At 37.4% G+C, this 20,554-nt stretch overlaps 1 protein-coding gene across 1 annotated transcript in view; it reads right to left on the bottom strand.

Moving 5' to 3' along the window:
* LOC122814238 (dynein axonemal heavy chain 5-like) overlaps positions 1 to 20,554 on the bottom strand; it is a 3,525,594-nt gene that overhangs the window by 2,564,084 nt on the left and 940,956 nt on the right. Inside the window, exon 27 of the mRNA XM_044086840.1 lies at positions 13,625 to 13,845. Within this exon, the coding sequence (XP_043942775.1) occupies positions 13,625 to 13,845 (221 nt within the window). The remainder of the gene's footprint in view (positions 1 to 13,624; positions 13,846 to 20,554) is intronic.

Genomic DNA, 20,554 nt, shown 5'->3' with positions numbered 1-20,554 from the left:
CATATTTTTATCATTATAACACAACTGTCGCTTAAGTGATTGGGCATTTATTGGTGCCCAATCACTTAAGCGACAGCTGTGTTATAATGATAAAAATATGGATACAAGACCACAGTTCTCTAAATATGGTACTTTTCCATGCAAGAGGTGTACAGCCTGTCCCCATATTTCTAATGTTAAGGTATTTAAACATGCTACTTCAGAATACATATTTTCCCCGAAGTCTTACTCAGATCGCCGTAGTAGGCACCTAGTCTATCTTGCCCACTGTGTTTTATGTAGTAGTTTTTATGTGGTAAGACTAGTAAGACTTTAAAAGAGAGGTTGCTGGAATATATAGGATATATTAGAAATAAAGACATTAATAGCCCATTATATAGGCACATTCAAATACATAAGGAACATTCTTTTGTGTTTTAGTTCTACAAAACATCATAATAAGTAAGGGGGCGGATATACATAATTTTATTGAGAAATGTGATACTAAATGGATTTTAATGTTGCAGGCACATAAACCTCTAGGACTGAATGGCTATGTGCCTTTAAAACCAATTTTGAAGGAAAGTAAGTTATGTCATTAATTGATTGTGTAATTGATTCAATATGATATATAAATGGAGTTTTACATGCTTGTTATTTGTCTGATGAAATGCCTGTAAGGCATGAAAGAAATTACCTACAATAAATTATCTGGTTTTACTTGAACCTGAAGTCGTTTTTGATCCTGGTTATTTTAGTTTTTTGAGTTACTTTGTGTTCTACAAAGTTTTTATCCAGGAACTTTATTACTGCAGAACTGTTTTTGTTTCTTGGACTTTTGATATTCAGTAGCCTGTCGGCTTCTGCAAGGTGACCTGTGTACCGATTCTTGAGCCAGTCTTATCTGACCTACTATATATTTGCAAAATGAGTAATTCTACAAAAATCCACACTGAGGTCCTAAGTTTAAATCAGTAAATGAACAAAACACACTGAAAAGCCAGGTTCCTAACTCATTTGATTCCAAGCATATGAAATAAGTTACCACTACAGGTCACATAAATTACTATTTTGACTACCTATGAGGCTAGTCTTGGTGACTGGATAGGTACACAATAGGATCGTCATGTGTAAACCTATATGATTTCAGAGGTAAGCACTATTAAGTGCTTGAAAAGGGTGGCAAGAATTTTTAAGTGTGTCTTCTTAAAAGTGCATATGGCTAGGCTTCTTATGGTCTTTGTGATCACTTGCTGAGTATTCCTAATCAATTTAATAACACAAAGGAAATTATTTTATTAATTATCCAGTGCAACATGTTCACAAATTTTTTTTTTTTTTTTTTTTATTTTAGAGATCCTCTTATTACCATAAACAAAGAAATTTGTAGTTGGACAAGTATGTAATCTGGCACAAATAGATTAAAAGCTAATGCTTTTTGTTTCTTTCTTCAACATGAACTGAATGTGAATATTAAAATATGCATGACATCTCAAAATAGCATGTGGTTTGCTGGTACTGGAAGATGCTAAACAACTCATGAAATGTTATGGTACTCAGATTCTGTATCATCAGCAAAAGTAGGGCAGTACTGTAGTCCACAGTTTAACTAGAAGTAGGAGATTGTACCAGACAAATGGCTACATAACATGGAGATGGATACAATGAGAAAGCAACAGTCATCAGGGCAAACGTAGAGCTGTACTAATAAAGTAGTCTACCTAGTACTGTAGCCCACATTTTAGCTAGAAGTAGAAGATCGTACCAGGCAGAGGGCTACATGACGTGGAGCTGTGTGAAGTGTTAAACAATGAGAAAGCAACAGTCAGTGGGTGGTACATCCTTGGATAGAGACAGAGGAGTACCTAATAAAGACCTAATTAAAAAAGATGAGCATTACTGAAGGAACCTGATGGATAGGTGCATTTTACAATGCTCCTGGATCATCCATGAAATGGGATGCTTGTGTTCATTGGGCATACCTGGTTATTAAATATATAAAAATCAGTTATTTATGTATGTTGGTATGCATGCATGCTTGCAAGCATTTTTAAAGAAAAAGTTATATTCATGCAAGGAGTTGATATACGTATTCTGTTGCCTGCTAACAATGCAGCATGCACTTATTATTTCTCATTTATTTATTTAATTTGTCTTTGTTTACCGGGAAGGTCTGGCTGGGTAATACCCATTTTCAGCAGAGGCCTGGGGAGAAAAGGTCTGTTTGCTTACATTGCATTATACTAAGTTCCAGTGAAATACACAGCAGTTACATTTCTATTTACATTTATACACGGACAGTAGTTACATTTCTATTTACATTTATACACAGACAGTAGTTACATTTATACATTCTAAGATTTTACAGAGGTGAAAGTTACTAAAGAAAAAGCACACGTGCAACTTAGTGGGTTGCATAGGCAGCAGTTATATATAAAAGTCGTTTTGTCATTTCAGAGGTTGAGAATATTATGTTTAAGGAGAGTAGCTGGATAGTATTGTACAGTGAAAAAGTTTTAACCCTATGATGAGCATGTACAGGACCAGGATTGGTTAAGATGTTGTTTAAGCAGTGGTTTAAAACTACTGACTTTGTCAGACAGTTCTATTTGTGTGGGGATACTATTCCAGAGTTTAGGAATGCATTGGGAGTACAGCGAGTCTCCTGCAACATTAATTGACTTATTTGTAAGTAATAAAAATTTCTTGCCAGAATGGAGGTCCCTTGCTGGACAGTAGGGTAGTAAAAAGGTTTTGTATGCAGGGCATTTTTCTGAATAATAAATGAGTTTGTGTGCTGTAGCTGGTTGTGCAGTTCAAGCCAGTTTAATTGTTTTAAGCTAAGACAATTGTGGGTCCTGTGATGGAGATTGATGGCAAATGTATCTTTTTTACTTTAGCAGAAGCCAAGTTTTTTTATTTGAGTATCGTTTATGTTTGTTAGGATAGGACTGGCATATAAGAGAGTCAACAGTAAGAAGGTGCTAGCTAGAGTTTTTCTTGCAGTATCTGTAAGGAATCCATTTATCCTATAAAGGGAGCCCAGTTTCTGGTGTCTAGATTTAATGGTGTGCAATACATGATGGTCATATCTGAGACTGTCATCTGTTATAACACCTAGATGTTTACTGTGAGTTACAGTTTGTTACAGTTTCAATGATAGTATTACTTACCGACTTTATGGTAAAAGATTGCTTTTGATTTTAACAACATTTGAGGTGTAAAGCATTAACTTAGTTTTTTTGGAGTTGAGTAGGAGGTCTGATTCTTTGAGTCAGTTTTCTATAGAGAAGAAAGATTTTTGGGGTAATGTCTTGGAGCTTAATTATTGTTGAGGCCGCACATATTAATATTGAGTCATCTGCATGTTGGACTAAGCTAGCATAGTGAATGGAGATGTGGAGGTCATTAATAAATATATTAAATAGCAGATGACCCAGGATAGAGACCTAAGGGACACCTGTAGTAACAAGTTGAAAGGATGAGCAGGTTTGTTGCCATTTAATGGCTTGTTGCCTTCAAGATACATAACTAAAGAACCACAACAAGGAGTATTGTGAAAGTCCTGTCAAGGTGAGTCAAGCAAACAGTTGCTAGTTTGATAATATTAAATGCCTTTGACAAGTCTAAGGACATGGTGGACACAAACAGACTATTGATTCTATATCAATTTATTATATTGGTAAAATGTAGTAGAGCAGTAGTGGTGTTGTGCTGGGGTCTAAAGCCATGTTGTGTTTCTGAGACCAGGTTATTGAGGTTAGGTATTGCATCAGCTTCATATGGATGCATTTCTCTAATATATAGGAGATGGGGGAGAGAGTCGCTATCAGTATGTAATTATTAAACTGTAGATGTGCCACCTTTGTGCAGTTGTATGATACAGGATTTTTCCACAGTGATGGAGTATGTATTTCTGCTATGAACCTATTAATTAGTATGGACAGAGGGAAGGCTATGACTTCTACAGCCATTTTGTAGGTAGTTTGCTACAGCTACAGAAGTAGTTTTTTTAGTTTAAGAAGCAACTTCCTTATGAGTGAGGTAGGTACCAGACAAAAGCTGAAGAGCTGTAGATAGGGGTAGAATGAGGGGGGGAGATGTGTTAGTGTCTAAGAGAAATAATATTGATTGTATACAATAGGAATTAAACTGTGTGGGGATAGAGTCTGTCGTAATGTCTGTTTTTGGAGAGAGACTAGTGGTCTTGCCAGGGTGAAGTAGTTCATTTAGCGATGACAAAAACAGTTATGGGCTGTTTATATGTTTGTCTTGTAGGTTGGTATAGTAAGTTTGCTTATCCTGTTTGACATGGAGCTTTGCAAGGTTTCTTGTTGTTCTTCTTTTGGCTTTTCCCGGTTAGGGGTCAGCACAGCGGAACTCCGGTCTGCTAATGATTGGCAGTTGATTTTTACGGTGCCGAGGTGCCAGCCCAACACCAAACCTTAAACGAAGGCACACCCATTCACACATGTCTTTCGAACGCCACTCGACCGCGGGGAGAACATGCAGACTCCACACAGAAGGTGCTCCAGCCAAGAATCGAATGAGAGAACCTCTTGCTGTGAGGCAACAATGCTACCGCTGCACCACCATGGCTTCTGAGCTTTTGCAAGGTTTCTAAGATGTTTAAATTAGAGGGTATTTTGAGTTCTACTTTTATACTTGTTTTTCTATGCTTTATCCCTTTTTGTCTTGTTTTTTTTTTTGTTTCTTTGTCAGCCAAAGTGCTGGATTGGACTTTACTCTTTTATTACATACTGGTGCTAAATTATTTATGGTCTGTTAGAATGCATTATTAAAGTGTTCTACAGCAGTATCTAGTGGTATTGTTCTAAGTACATTTCAGTTATATATTTAGTGTTTCATTGAAAATATCTCTGCTGAAAATGGTTGCATTTCATATTTGATTATAGATAATATGTTTATCTAGGATATGGTAAGTTCGAATGGCATATGTTGGTATGAGGTCACTTGTCTGAGAGGCAGCCTACTTTTGCCAGTTTGTTTGGTTTATTTGTAAGAATCCAATCTAATGTTGAGTGTCTCCCTGAAGTTTTACTGATTCTAGTAGGTGTGGTTATTAGTTGTCTGAGGTTGTACAAGTTTATGGGTTCTGTGGGGGTTGTGGAACTTAGTTTCATGGTTAATTTGTTGGGATATCCAATACAAGATATGTGTAATGGATTTTTAGAAGTATGATCTGACTAAAGTAAAACATCTTAAATTTGTCAACCAAGTAGGTACCCTTATTAAATATGACCTAGGCCTTGTGTGAGGCTCAGAGAAAAAGCAGGTATTTCTTACAGAGAATACCATTGCTCTGGAACAGACTTCCACAGAGCCATAAACAGAATGGGGCAAACTGTTTGACAGGTGTGATCTGCAGTTACTGATGACTTGAGAGTGTACTACCAGTATGCATTTATGAAGCTGCCAGGGTATTGTGGCTTCATAAATGAATGCATGAATGCTAACACTGCATCATTTTTTTCATTTGGTATTCAAATTTAAATTACCTTTTTTCTTTCCCTTCTTAACTTTGACTTGACAGAGGAAAAGTTTGGGGAACTGCAAAAGGCACCAACAAATACAATTTAGGATATGTATGCAGAAAGATGAGTTAGGCATAAAAGTTGCAGTAAGTAGTTGATAATGTGTTCAATAATAATTACAAAAATAAGTAAAGTACTTGTTGTTTTGTACATAGATGTTAAGGTAATACAGAACACTGAAGTTTCACTTCCTCCTTGAATAACTGAGGGTGAAGGTAACAGGAGAAATCAAATACAACATCTGGCTGTTATCGGTGTTAGATTAAGAAGGCTGACAAAGGATAGAAAATATAGTAATAGACATGGCAACTAGAGGAGGATGACGAAAGTGCAGAATAGAGGTAGAGGAAGTGTGCTACAGAGCTTTGAGAGAAATAAATTGATTGCTGTAATCTCTCTTCATAGGAGAGATGGAAAGTTTTTAGCTAAGATCTCTGTCATAATTAGAGGCATTAATTGCATGAAGGTGCTTTTTTAAGTTCAGTCATAAACTCCAGATAATCTGTTTCCCTCGTAACTCTTTGGGGAGATGGTCCCAGCTTGCAAGCATTTATGTCCAATGGAGTTTTAGAACTGTGATCTGACTGAAGTGAAAGGTTCAGCTGAGGTTTATCTAAATGCACACTCAGCTGCTTTCAGTTGGTTTGTTGGAAACAAAAGGACAGCAGACTCACCTGAACACCTTAAAAGTTAGATAAAACAGAAGAAGTATAGATGTTCAGTGATTGAAACCAGCTGGCCTTCTCTAAGAAAATTTTAGGATGTTTTCTGTTGGATGGTCAGAGAGAGAAAGACAGAGAGAGAGAGAGAGAGAGAGAGAGAGAGAGAGAGAGAAAGTGGGTGAAATGAAGCAACAGATTTTCTTCAAGGTGGTTTTCAGGATTTTAGTGTTATTTGCTGAATTTAAAGCAGCTAGATGGTGTTCATGTTGAAGTTTTTCCTAGCTTCAGTGGTGAGGTGGTTTGAGACTAGGTAGAAAACCTTAAACTGACTGAGAACTATGTCATCTACGTACTGTGTGTGATATCAAAAGTTTAATGAGAAATCAAGATGTTGTCCTACCTACATAATAAAAAGTATAGTGCTGTGGAATCTTATCAGGATCTAAGATATTGGTATTTGCAGTTGTATGCAGTTTATGTGTTATGCCAGATAACATGACTGGTGATTTGTTGGGAAAGAGCTGGATTTCATTACTGAAAAAAAGAAGGTAAAGATTGTTTGGAGCTCATTTGATTACAGGTCAAAAATGAAGAGAGAACAGTGACAGAGAAAGGTATCATATGTATAAAGTGCTATGGAATCAGGGGATATAGTATCAGTAAAGTAGTGAATAACTGACTAAGTTTTCAAGTGATTGCAAGCTACAAGTAGTCTTTAAATCTCCAAATGACTTAGCAATCCTTCAGGAAAGTTTGACCAAAATAAATAACTGGTACCAAAATCATGGACTGAAACTAAATGTCAAAAAATGCATTATTGTATTCTTGGGAAGTCATCTACCCTAGGGAAGTTCTACATTTACAATACGCGTCTAAGACTTGACCCAGCTGTTTGGGATTTAAGATCTTATGTGGACAGTAACCTGACTTTTGACCAACATGTGTCCATCTGTATTGCACAGGGATTGTGTCTAGATATAAGGATGTCATTGTTCCCCTTTACTCAGCCCTCATTAGGCCAATCATTAAGTAAAATGGCCCCTTTGGCATGTATCTGGGAAATCATTTGAAATGTTGGGACCTGCTAGAATGAGTCCTGAAATACAGAGACTGAATGTCTGAAGAACAGACTTACATATACTAAGTCTGGGATGCCATTTTTCAGAATATTCCCTATCCTCCAAGGTTATGGTGATCTCAGAGTTGGTGTATATATAAGTTTGGGGGGGGGGGGCATGTCTCCCTGCAAAAAGAAGTTTTAAGGAGAAGAGCGATTTTCGAGATTCACACTTCTTCTGTTTTTGGTCTTTTTTTCAGCCTTACAGCACCCATCATTTCAAGTGCTAGCATTTCAATAGGGAGCTTGTATCTGTTCAAATATATGCAACAGCAACACCCACAGAGATACCTTACTAAAAGTATACAAGACCTAAACAATATGTCCTACATAGACTGACTCAAAGACTGCTAAGACATGGCCTGTGTTTGCCATCTGAAGCATCCTCCAACCCAATACTGATGGATTTACTTCACATCAGTAAATCAAATGGCATCAGAAATATTCAATTTTGGGATTTAAACCTCTTTTACAACATCAGCAGAATGGTTTGCAAGGACAGGTATTTCTCACAAAGGATACCACTGCTCTGGAACAGACTCCCCATCCATATAAAGCAAAGTTCATCCCTGTCCATATTCAAGCACAACTTAGATCTATGGATGGGAAACAGAACATTTACTCCAGGACTGCCCCCTGCATGGCTAATGGACAGATGCAGCTTCTAAATGTTTTATCCCATGCATGGGTCCCCTCAAATTATCTATGGTATGATTCCAGTTATCCTCATCGGGGTAATATATGAATGTCCTTCCACTGTATGTTATGAGTATTGCAGTACTCATAACCTAAGGGATATCCTGGCAAGGATAGCCCAACATCTGGCCAGTATGTCAAAGTCTGTAGCACTTATACGTGCTGTACATCACATGTATGCTCTTCACTCAATGTGAACGGCATAAAGGTGATACATGGATGCTCACACTCAGAACTTCTTTGCTGCCAGTCTTAACACCATCACTGAATGTCAGTCTAAACGTCTTTCTGCTGTACTGGTTACCAAGCCGTGTTTCAGATAAGTGCCCCATCGGGTTTCTCCTTATCTTTCTTTTGTATTTAGTTTTTGCTGAGTTCATGTCATCCAGAAAGGGAAAATGTCACTGTGGGAAGCGGATTCCCCATAAATACCATCATGACCAATGTTTCTTCTGTTTGGGTATTTCCCATGACCATAGTCCATACTCCATGTTTTTATCTGCCAAGCTTTTGTCACCAAGACCCTATGTAGTCATCGCTCCCCTTATCTATTTACCTTGAAAACCATCATGTTAAACTGTTGGCTCAAGATGCTATGGTGGAGTGTTCTGGTCTCAAGGTTCAGCTATCAACCAAGGCTAGTGAAAGCCCAGAAGATTGTCTGGTGGTTGCACTGGATTCCGCTGCTGCAGTGCTGTCAGAGGCCGGCATGGATCTTGTTTCTCATGCTTCTTTGGAGGCTTTACAGATGTGTCTGCTCCAGATGTTGAAGGGAACCTCAGCTGATTATATCCGTGGGACTGAGGGGGGATTCCACAGATCTTAGTAAGGGAAGAGATCCCTACTATGCTTATTGAGTGTTGGCAGGAGTCTGACCTTCACAGAGTTTTTTGTGGGGACGTCCTATAGAAAAGCAAACAGAAAACCAAGCATATTTCCTTTGTAGTTAAGGATCCCCAATAAGAAAAACTCCTCAGATTAGGATCAAGATTTGGGGGAAGAATCTTGGCTTATTTTTGTAAAATCATTTCCCTCCTTGGACTATGGTTCAGAGGAAGGGGATTCTATTGGTCAAGATTCCCCTTTAAAGAAACTCTCCTTTGGGGACACAGTTACCCATATGATGGAATTATTTAAGTGGAACTGTTCTCAAGTCTCTGATATCCAGAAAAGGTATTATGAGCTCCTCCAGATGGAGTTCCCTAAGTCTTCTGCTGTTCCCCCAGTTTTGGCTGCCCACCTGGATGCCTTTTTAGCACCTTCTGTGACCCTTCTTAGCTCCCTTTTCCCAAGAAACCTGATAAATTTTACAATGTGCTTGCTGAATAGAAATTCCTTTATAAATGCCATTCTGTTGATCCTTTTGTGTTGTCTGTCTCTTCTGACAAGCCCTCCAAGTTGTTGTTCTCTACCAAGCTGCTTCTTTATACAGGGATAGTATAGCCATGGAGAGCCTGGGCAAAAAGTTTTATACTGCAGCCACTTTATCTGTTAAGGGCCATTAACTACCTGACTCATGTGAACAGGTATGTTTTAGCCCTTCTTTCTCAGGTTTCACAAGAAGTTTACAGCCTTCCTCACTCTGCCCTCTCCCTGATAGGTTTCAGCTCTCAAGTCGCCCACCACTCTGTTAAATGCAGCTATGATGCTTTCTGCAGGGTGCTGCCTTTGGTTCCATTATGAGGTGTTACTCATGGCTTTGTCTTCAGACTTTGCCTGATGGCATTAAGGTCAAACTATTAGATGTTCCTTTGAATAATAAACATTTTTTGCTGAACGTTTTAAGTTTTTCCCAGATAAAGGTAATACCTTGCAGGAGTTGAAACACATTTTTGTTTCTCCTACTCCTACGTTTTGGAGAAATGATCCCTCTTCATTGTTGCTGTATTCACTCCCTTCCTCCTGCCCCCTCTGCTCTAGTCTAGTCTTTCTTGCCCTCCTGGCTAAGGAGCTCTTCTCCTTTTTCTGCTTCTGAATGCACATGCTTTTCTTTGTCCCCCGGGACATTCTGTTCCCCCTGGAGCTTTCCAGTTCTGAGTGTGAGTGTCCATCCATCACCTTTATGCTCTATGCTTTATGCAGGGAGTGTATGTGTGCTGTACAGTTCCTGTAAGTACTAAAGGCTTTGGTATACTGGCTGGACATTGGGTTATCCTTGGAAGGATATCCCTTAGGTTGTGAGTATTGCAACAGTGAAGAGAAGGACATCTACTGCTATGGCAATATTTTACACAACTGTACTTTACTGACCATGGAATGGGTAAGGCCAGTGTCTAATCAAATGGAAAAGGTTATTTCAAGTAAATTAAAACACCAACTCCAATACAGGAATCCACATTAAAAAGAAAAAAAAGACAATAAGGCACAGACCAGGAACTTGATGCAGATAAATAGTAGAGTTGTTTTATTCCAAACAAGCACACCGACTGAGGTTATTTCAAGTACAAAAAGGAAATTATCTAGGCTTAAAATGGTCCATGAGGGCAGCTAGCCAAGTAATTATCTATGAACTTATAATAATGAGAAGCATGGTAGAGGTCTGAGAACAGACCCTTGTTGGACACCAGAGGAGACTGTGCCTGTGAGTGAGATTTGACTGTTATATAGAATGGATAAGATCCAGTTTGTTAAGTAACTGTACAGCTATATCTGAATATTAGAGCTGAATGTTTAATGTTTTGTCCAGTAAACTTGTTTCCATGAACTATTTTTTAATCAGTGACCTTCCCAATAACAAGCAATGGAAAATGTCACAAGACCAGTTAAGACCCCTTCCTAGCTGGAAGATGATAGGGGACATGATCAGCAGGTGCTGATGTTGCAGGGTCCAGTATCAGCATTCCAAAATGAATGCCAGTACTGTACTGAAATGTTAAAGAAAAAGCACTTTGTTCAGGAAGGAAAGAGCTTTTTTGTATTCCCTTGAAATGAGTAGGGTGCCAGACTTCTTGGTGTCAGCAAGAAACCCATTTTCTGCATTCCTGTTGAACAAAAATCTGTAGCTGGGGCCTATGAGGGTTGCAAGGATTTTGCCCAGAACATTTACGCAACATTCCCAATAAGCCCTCCATCTTTTCCTCTTGCCTATCCAAGTTAATTTTGAAAACTGCTGTGTCCCAGTAAAACACTCAGTGTCAGTGCACCTTAAATTTTAGCCATGTCCTCTCTCTCTCTCTCTCAGTGCTGCCATTCTATAAGCAGGCTTCTTAACTGCTCGAGCCCATCATAACATTACAGGCACTCCATTTTCAACAGGCGAGACTCCTAAATACACAGATCCATGGGAAGCACCTCAGCAAGATTTAGTCACTGGTATATTAAACTGGATCATAACACAGCAAATGTTAAAAAATATATATGTAATAACAATTTCAAGGAGTGCTACTAGCTTTAGTGTACTACCATATTGCTGTCTGCTGTTTCACCAAATAAACCAACTTTCTGCCAGTCTTTAAAGTCATTGTATAACTTTTTGACCAGCCATTTCAGCTTACTAAAGGGACTATCTCTACTGTAACATTCTGTTTACTATACATTCACTTTAATGATGACAAAGCAACTCTGGCTAAAACTGACCTTCTTCTAAATCCAACACATATAAATTGTCAGTCACTTTGGTCTCTTACTATAATCATTTTCAATCCAAGACTAATATCATACATTTCTATGTAGATATTGAAGTTTAAACAACACATTTGGTTAACACATTCTTTACAGTATGTCATGATCAACCTTAGGCAGCTTCTCTTCCATTTCCTTACCCCTACATTTCATCTGTCTATGAGATACCTATAAACTCCTTCCCAGATTTGTATCTCATTGCTTTCAGCAATGTAGTTCCTACCGCGCATAATCCTTCCATTTCACTTCCACATAATTTTTCACCTAGTAGTTATGCTGGCACTTTTATTCATTCCCCTGCTGTGTACCTTTCCTGTGTTCTGAGCCTTTCCTTGCAATGTGCTTTGGTTGTCTTTTTCATCATGGTAGACCACACTACACACTGTCAGCTAATTCAACACTGATAGGGCCTCCAGAGATAAACTCAACAGTCTTAATAAGGTTTAATCATCATCATCGTCATCATCATCATCACTATCATAATCATCCTGTAGAACGGTAAAATATGATTTCAATTCTAAGAGTCCACACCCCCAAAGGCACCCACCATTTTGTTGGCCTTTACCACAGATCTCTCATAGAGCACAGAGTGATTCAGTTTTGGGATGAACGTTGTTTTCATATATCTTTTCTATTTCATCTGTTTTTTTTTCAGTACTCATTTTAACATGTCATGAGCTACCCATCAATGTTTATAACTTTGCCTATGTTTATGCTGTTACCCATCCATGAAGCCTGTAAGACACACTAGGCCATGACATAAGCTAATGCTTACATCCTTAACTACAGTTTCATTCTTCATGTTGACAGATTAATTTTACTTCTACACACCAGTACATTGCCTGACACAAATATACTGGGTAAGACCTTCTTCATTATCACATCATCTAGAACCTACTGGTCACATTTATTTCAGTTGACATTTATCCATAAATAGCCTCAGTCTGTTTCCTATCAATTAGCCATTCCAGAGTCATTTCACTAGAATGTTTAATGACAGTGACATGTCGTTTCTTTATTGTATTTATTTTATTTTTACAGTTGTTGACTGGGACAGTCCAACTGCGTGGTTAGCCCTTTTTCAGCTGAGGCCTGCTGGGAAAAGCCCCAAGATACAATGCAACTTATAGTTGAAATATACTAAGATGAAAATGTACATACATCAGAGATACACTGCTATTAACATATGTAAAAATATATAGATTCAGACATTTGGAGTACACATTAGATCAGTAAAAAATAACAGCTACAAAATTAGGAGGATAAGAACTTAAACTTTACATATAAAGAAGACATTTACGCATAGTACAATTTTGTTATCTACCATTGATAAAGAGGATTTGTCAAGTATAGCTGAAAGGGTTAAGTAATATTATTTAAGAGAGTGTTATTTAGTCAAAGGAACTATTAGCAGATGGTAGGTGAAATAACATGAAGGTAACTTAGTAGGAGAGTGATTAAGTGTAAGTTTAGTTTGGTAGTAATTAGGAGAACTAAGAGAAATAGTATTATTCAGCTGAGATTATGACAGGAGCATGTGCATGTCAATCACCAGCTCCAGTGATGTTTTAGCTTGTATTTATGCCAGGGAATAATATTCTAATGAACAAATCACCATCAACAGCATAATCCCATACAATAACACAGACATATTGATACATGGTGACCTGAAAGTGTACACATCATCATTAATGTGATTGCCAATGTATGTGCTAGTTCAACCAGTTGAATAAGATGGCAGTTAGGAAATACAATGTCAAATAGAACTGCTGCCAGTAATCTACTCTTGTTTCAAATCCATAATTCACTGGGATCATCAAAGCTACAGCACTGCTAGATGCAATTAAATGTTTCTGTGTGGAAACAAAAGAAATATAACACTTGCACAAATACAAAGATGCATTTACAACATGTATAGTTAGTTAATACAGTGAGCAGAAACTAAGCATTGTCTTGAGTCTTGCTGATGTGAAGAAATAAAGCATAGTACTTACTTGTCACCACCTCACTTATGTGACTGCTGATATTTTGAATGACTTCATCATCGGTGATAGAGGAACAGAAGGACTTTCCCTTCTTCTCTCCCCCCCACCAGCTTGCTGCATCACTGACAGCCGTGATGATTCCAGTGGCCTGCTTCAGTAAATCCTGGACTGTGTCCAGGGGAGGATCCATTACAATATTTGGGATCTGGAACTGAAGTCTGATTTTATATCTAAAACATACAAAATAATGAAATAAAATTAGTATAGAATATTGCAGTGGGATCTCAACAACTGATGTTGTTATTCATGTATAGACTATGTTTTGTTAACCAGTTTAATCCATCTGAAGCAAAGACTTGTTTAACACAGCAACAAATCAAACTAAACAGCTTGACTTTGCGATATAGGAGGAAACTCAAATGCTCCAGAAACCCACATAGAGGGACAATGCAAACTACCTCCCAGAAAACATGTGGAAGCCAGAACTGAAAAATGAATGCTGGAACTTCTTCACAAACTACTGAATTACAATCCCGCCAAAATTAGTTTCCAAAACTAAATATGGCAAGGAAGAGGTAGAACTGTTGTCTACAGAAAAATAATGCAAGATAAAGGATGGTAGTGCATGTAATAAATTTTCAGACCGACACGTTTGCTTTCTATTTGTAGCACTTTTTATCTCATACAGCCTCAATGTGTATTGTGAATTTATTTATTCTGAGAGAAAGACGACACTATCTAGAATTCAAAACCCTGCAAAACACAACTACTGTATTAAAGGACAAAGTTCTTCCCCATAGTTAGAGTCCCTCTAAGCCATAAGGGGTGTTAGTTGCATTTTTAGAAGATCTTTAAAAACATATAACCAGCATGACTAACATGATGGCCTAGATCTCAGTTTGTGTCATGGAGAATAACCAAGGCATATGCACTTAAAAAGTCAAAAATAAAAGTGCTAGCAAAACATCGTGGTTATTTAATAATGTTTGCTGAAAATTCTGTGGTCATACTTATTGCTAATACAATTCTGGCATGAGGTACAGAAAAATCAGACAGTGTAACAACCATCATACAAATATGCTATATTTATCAAAGATTGCATCGCCTTAAAAACTCTGCTGTTATTTCCATGAAATATGTTAGATGTTTCACTTAAAAACACCCATGATTTCTGAAAATCATGCATTTATTTATGAATTACAGCTGTAAAATAAATTATTTCAATACTTTGATTTCAGTTAGTACCAGTGGGAAAAAGAATAACCCTGAAAGATGGCTGTGAGTCTGAAAACAAAATAAATATAAGTTTGCTAACCTAATCAAAGCCCATGCAATGATTGCCTCAGGGCAGAAAAAGATTAAATAAATAAATACATAAATAAATGCATTAAAAATACTGTACGTGAATGGGTTTAGGGTAAATAATATAAATGGGAACAGATTAAGTCATTCCTGAACAATACATTCATACTAAAACACGCAATTACTGAAAACAAAATATAGTACAAAAAGGAGACCAGCACCCGGAAGGCAGGAGCAAGGAAATTTATTAAAAACCAGACCAGTTTCAGCAAAATGCTTTCATCAGTGGTTAAGCAATAGTACCATGACAGATGCTGTTATTTATAGTCAATCTAACAAAGCAGTCCTGACATCACTTCCTGTGACAGAGGTTATGAGAATAAAAATAAAAAATAAAGAAATTTTGAAAAAACAACTAATCAGATATTGAAAATCAAACATACTCAGAATATACATTATAATAGGGGAAATAGTAGTCATGGATTCCAGTTATTACTGGGCAGAGGGAATTAGACAAGTTTCTAACACTCAGCATTATTTAAACATGCCTACTGATCCCACTCCTAATTTTAAAAAGGAAATTGATGCTTTTTTACAATTAGCAGTAGAAGAAGGTATTATCAGTGACAAAACCAGATTTCAGTTGACAGTTAATGATCCTATTAAACAATATTTGTATTTATTGCCCAAGATCCACAAGTCTTACAATACACCACCAGGAAGACCTATTGTTTCAGGTATGGGCTCACTTACTGAGCCCCTGTCTGTCTTTTTGACACAATATTTGAAACCATTATTATCCTATGTCAGGGCTAGATTGCAAGACACCACTGAGTTTTTACAGATTGTTTCGGAATGCCAATTAGAATCACACTGGTTGATGTGCACTTTAGATGTTAAATCCTTATATACATGTATCCCACATTGGGCAGGTTTGACAGCATTGGAATATTGGCTCAACAGAATTAACCTCTATGATCCGGGTTTCAACACCTTACTAACATGCATGGCAGAACAGGTTCTTACTAAGAACGTTTTTTTTTCAGAATCAATGTTATTGGCAGATTCAGGGTACTGCCATGGGAGCATCATTCACACCAATATATGCTGATCTGTTTATGGGGTATGTTGAAGAACATATTATTTATAATGAACTTCACAATCTATATTTGCCTGAGGTGGATATATGGAGACGCTACCTGGATGATTGTTGGCTTGTATGGAGAGGGGGTAGTGAATACCTCATGGAATTTATAGAATACCTTAATGGTAACATATGGGGCGTTGAATTCACTGCAAGCTACAGCCTGCATGAAATTGATTTTTTGGATGTTCATCTACAAAGGGAACCAGATAACACTTTACGTACTACGGTTCACAGGAAATATCCCCAATACAATAGTTTATTACATGCTTCCAGTCTTCACCCTAAGCATATTATAAAAGATATTCCAAAATCACAGTTCGTGAGAATAAAGACAATATGTTCATCACAGGAGGATCTTGCCCATTGCCAAAATGACCTCTCCAATACATTTTTACAGAGGGGTTATAACAAACACAATATCAATTCAGCCTTAACATGGACTAAAAAGATATCTAGGGACAATCTCCTGACATATAAACCCAAAGTTAGTAATTCTAACCAGGATAAACTCAGGATGGTTACTACCTTTGGCAGAAATACGGGACAACTCATGGATGTCATTGATCAGCACTGGAATATACTCAGAACCAACACACGGTTGGATGACTGGTTAGGGGATAGATGCCTTTTCTCCTATCATAAAGGCAAAACTCTTGGGTCTTATTTCTCTCACTACAAAAAAATCACATATCATGATACTCAATTTCAACAAACTACATTATCAGGGGAGAAACTGGTCGGATGTTACCCTTGTGGTAACTGTTCTTTTTGCCAATATATTTTAAGACCAAAAATTTCACTAGTAAAAATTCGGGACAACTGTATAATATCAATTGTTTTGCCAATTGTGGTGCGTATTGGGTAATATATCTGGCCACATGCTCATGCCAAGCCTTCTATATAGGACAAACCTCCAGACAATTTAGAATCTGTATGTCCGAACATTTAGGGGACATTAGGAATGTCAGATCCACTAATGCCTTATATAGACACTGTTTGATCCATAAAACAGCCAAAGTTTCCTTCACTGTTATTGACAAAATTTCAGGAAACAGATCTTTCAAAACTGGATGGCACAATTTACTAAACAATAAAGAAAAGAGATGGATTGTTAAATTAGGTGGTCTTTTTCCACCGGGTCTAAATGACAAATTATAACATCTCTTCTCTGTTTTATGCATAATACACTCTTTATAATGTATATTCTGAGTATGTTTGATTTTCAATATTTGATTAGTTGTTTTTTCAAAACTTCTTTATTTTTTATTTTTATTCTCATAACCTCTGTCACAGGAAGTGATGTCAGGACTGCTTTGTTAGATTGACTATAAATAACAGCATCTGTCATGGTACTATTGCTTAACCACTGATGAAAGCATTTTGCTGAAACCGGTCTGGTTTTTAATAAATTTCCTTGCTCCTGCCTTCCGGGTGCTGATCTCCTTTTTGTACTATATCATGTTTGTTTGGTCCACACATCAGCCAAATTTGCTAGCCTGGACTTTCTGACTGAAAACAAAATATACCAAAGTACATATTCCTTTTAATGATCTTACAGAAACCCCTATATCACATCCAGACCAAATTCTCTGAACAGTGATACTGTTATGGAAAGGGATTTTCAAAGGTATGGTGCAGGGTTTGGGTTAGGAGGGAAGGCAGGAATAAGGTTAGGGTTATGGCTAACAGGCATTAGTAAGGTAGTGTACGGGGGCTTCTCCCCCCTGCACCACCTTACTAATACATGCTAACCCTAAGTCAGCCCCAACCTAGCCTTATCCCTTACCTTAGAAAAATCATTTTCATAACTATAACTTCACAGAATGCTTAGACACACTCCAACACTTTATCACTATACTGAATCTATACCCCTAGCTAAGTCTTACGCTAACCATAACTCACATGTAACCACATACACACTTTTTACCCCAATGCTAAAAGTTTCAGTGCATACAAAAGTTTTGGTATTAAAACGTAAATGTCACTTATCTGCTTAGCTGTATACATAACCTGCTTCCATTTAACAAATACACACTTTGACAAATAGTACCTTCAGACAAATGTAAATTTGATATATTTCCCAACCCTGGCAGACTTTCAACAAAACTTTTCAAAGTGCTCCACAGTGAACACTTAGATTTTTTGCCAAGTCTTGTGCAATATAAGCATTGGTTATTAGTTTCCATTGATTTTGTGAAAGATACTTAGTAATTGCGTATAGGGGTTCCTGTTGTAAGTTAAAGGACTAGAAGTGCCATCCTTGGAACTGTAAACATGTAGGCATTATTCTAGTGAATTTCCTTGCCTCCAGGTTACAGTGATCGTGGAGTTAGTATGCAGAAGTAGGAAGTACAGTAGGGGATTGACACTGCAAAAAAATGCTTTTAATGTGTGAGTACAGGTCAAAAAATGCTTTGAATGTGTGAGGACAGGTTTTAGGGTCTGATGCTATGTCTCAGGAATTACACTTGGTTTTGCTTTTAGTTCTGGGGTTACATTATCAGATCTGGAACTTCAAACTGGATACCAGTCAAGTGTCATATGCAGAATGTGGCAATATGTAAACATACCATTTATCTTAACAAAAGTAAGAGATCAAAAATGTTCTAATATTTGTTGACTGACTGGCAGTACAATAACTTCTTGTGGACCAAATGTGGCAAATTATGTATAGGAAATCCTGCAAGAAATGCTGTGGACTAATAATGAGTCCATCTGGAATATCATTCTGCTGAAATTTACATTTAGAAATGCATGAAATTGTAAGCGAGCAGCAGTGGAGTGAAACGTCCAGCTAAGTTTATCTCTGGTACAATGTGAGCCAGTGTTTTAAAATACATTTGGACATGCTTACACATATTAGGTATTTATCATCATACTGTTATATTGTTTAGTGAATTTATATGTCTTCCATTGTTGTTAATATAGTGTAAAATGCATTAAGCAAAAAATGTCTTGTTTATACAGCACTCTACTTACGTAAAAAGCAGATTGCACACATACCACTTAGGACTGGTAAAGCAATAAACACATGTGTCAGCAGCCCTTATGCACCCACATCTAATGTAGAAACCAATTGTACGAGTTTCTAAGGCCAAGATACCACTGTCATGCTACTGATCAATTTCAGTGAGTGTGTGTGTGTGTGTGTGTGTGTGTGTGTGTGTGTGTGTGTGTGTGTGTGTGTGTGTGTGTGTGAGTCAAGCATGCCAGATGAACCTATGGATGGGGTTGCTGTTTTGCTAACTAGTATTGTAACTGCAGTAATGAAAGGGATAATGGATGGTTTTACATTTTACTCATAAACGTAGAAGGGCACTAGAATAATAGCTTGTGCATTAACAGACATATACTTAAGGATATGAAGTCTGAAAATCTAATGACCAGTATTAATGACTTACTGTAATCACCCATGATGTACCTGGGCAGTGAAAACATGTAAACACATCATGGACATTCTGTCAACTCAGGGATAGGTAAGGGGTTTGTGGTGTGTGTGTGTGTGTGTGTGTGTGTGTGTGTGTGTGTGTGTGTGTGTGTGTGTGTGTGTGTGTGTGTGTGTGTGTGTGTGTGTGTGTGTGTGTGTGTGTATCTCTCTGAATGTGTGTGTATTGTATGCAGACCTCTCAACCAATTGGGGACAAATTTCAACAAAATCAGGGACAAGTCAAAAAAATCAGGGACAATCAGGGACACTTTTAAAATATTAGTGCTATTAACTTGTAACATTGACAGAATCAAAGCATATGGATTAATATACATTTTGTGAAGTAAAAGAAGTCTATAACTCTTAATTATTGTCATTACTCATTCAGTGTAATTTACCACCTTTCTCCAAAAGTCACTAGTTTTAGGAGGGATTAAGGGGGACAGAGCTAAAATTTGAGTCAAAATCAGGGACAGTTGAGAGGTATGATTATGTGGGAGAGTGAATTAGGGTGGGGTGTCTGATAATGGAGGGGTGGACAAAGACTCAAAAATAAGGACAAATTTTAATATTGCTCTTATAAATTCATGAAGTTGCTAGAATAAAATGTTTTGTGTTTCCATATATTTTCTGAAGGATATTAAGTCTAACACTTAAAAGTCTAGCATTATTTAGTAAATTCAATCGTCAGTGATTGATTTGCCAGAAAGCCACACATTTTACGAGGAACAGACCAAAAATATGAGGCAAAAATCTAGACCTTCTGCAAAAATGTGGACAATTGTGAGGTATGATGCCTTTGGTAAAACAATGCAAGGGCTCCAGGTGTTAAGTACTGCAGGAGAGTGCCGAGCTGCACTTGCAGGAGTTAGTGATTCAGATACATGCAAAGTAGCCAATAATGAGGTCTTTCCTCATTGCAGCTGATGTGTCTCTGAGTCAATTCTATGCATCATGGAAACAGGTCCTCTTTCCTGCAGCTCTTACCATGAGCACTGAGGTTCTTTCTACATGGCAGATAATGCAGTTATTAATGAATGATAAGTTGACAACAGTTAAGGAG

This window comes from Protopterus annectens, chromosome 1.part1 (assembly GCF_019279795.1).
Source record: "Protopterus annectens isolate FY-2018-M chromosome 1.part1, PAN1.0, whole genome shotgun sequence".
NCBI classification, from domain to species: Eukaryota; Metazoa; Chordata; order Ceratodontiformes; family Protopteridae; genus Protopterus; species Protopterus annectens.
The sequence above is the reverse complement of the archived record's forward strand: the minus strand, read 5'-3'. Positions and strand labels throughout refer to the sequence as shown.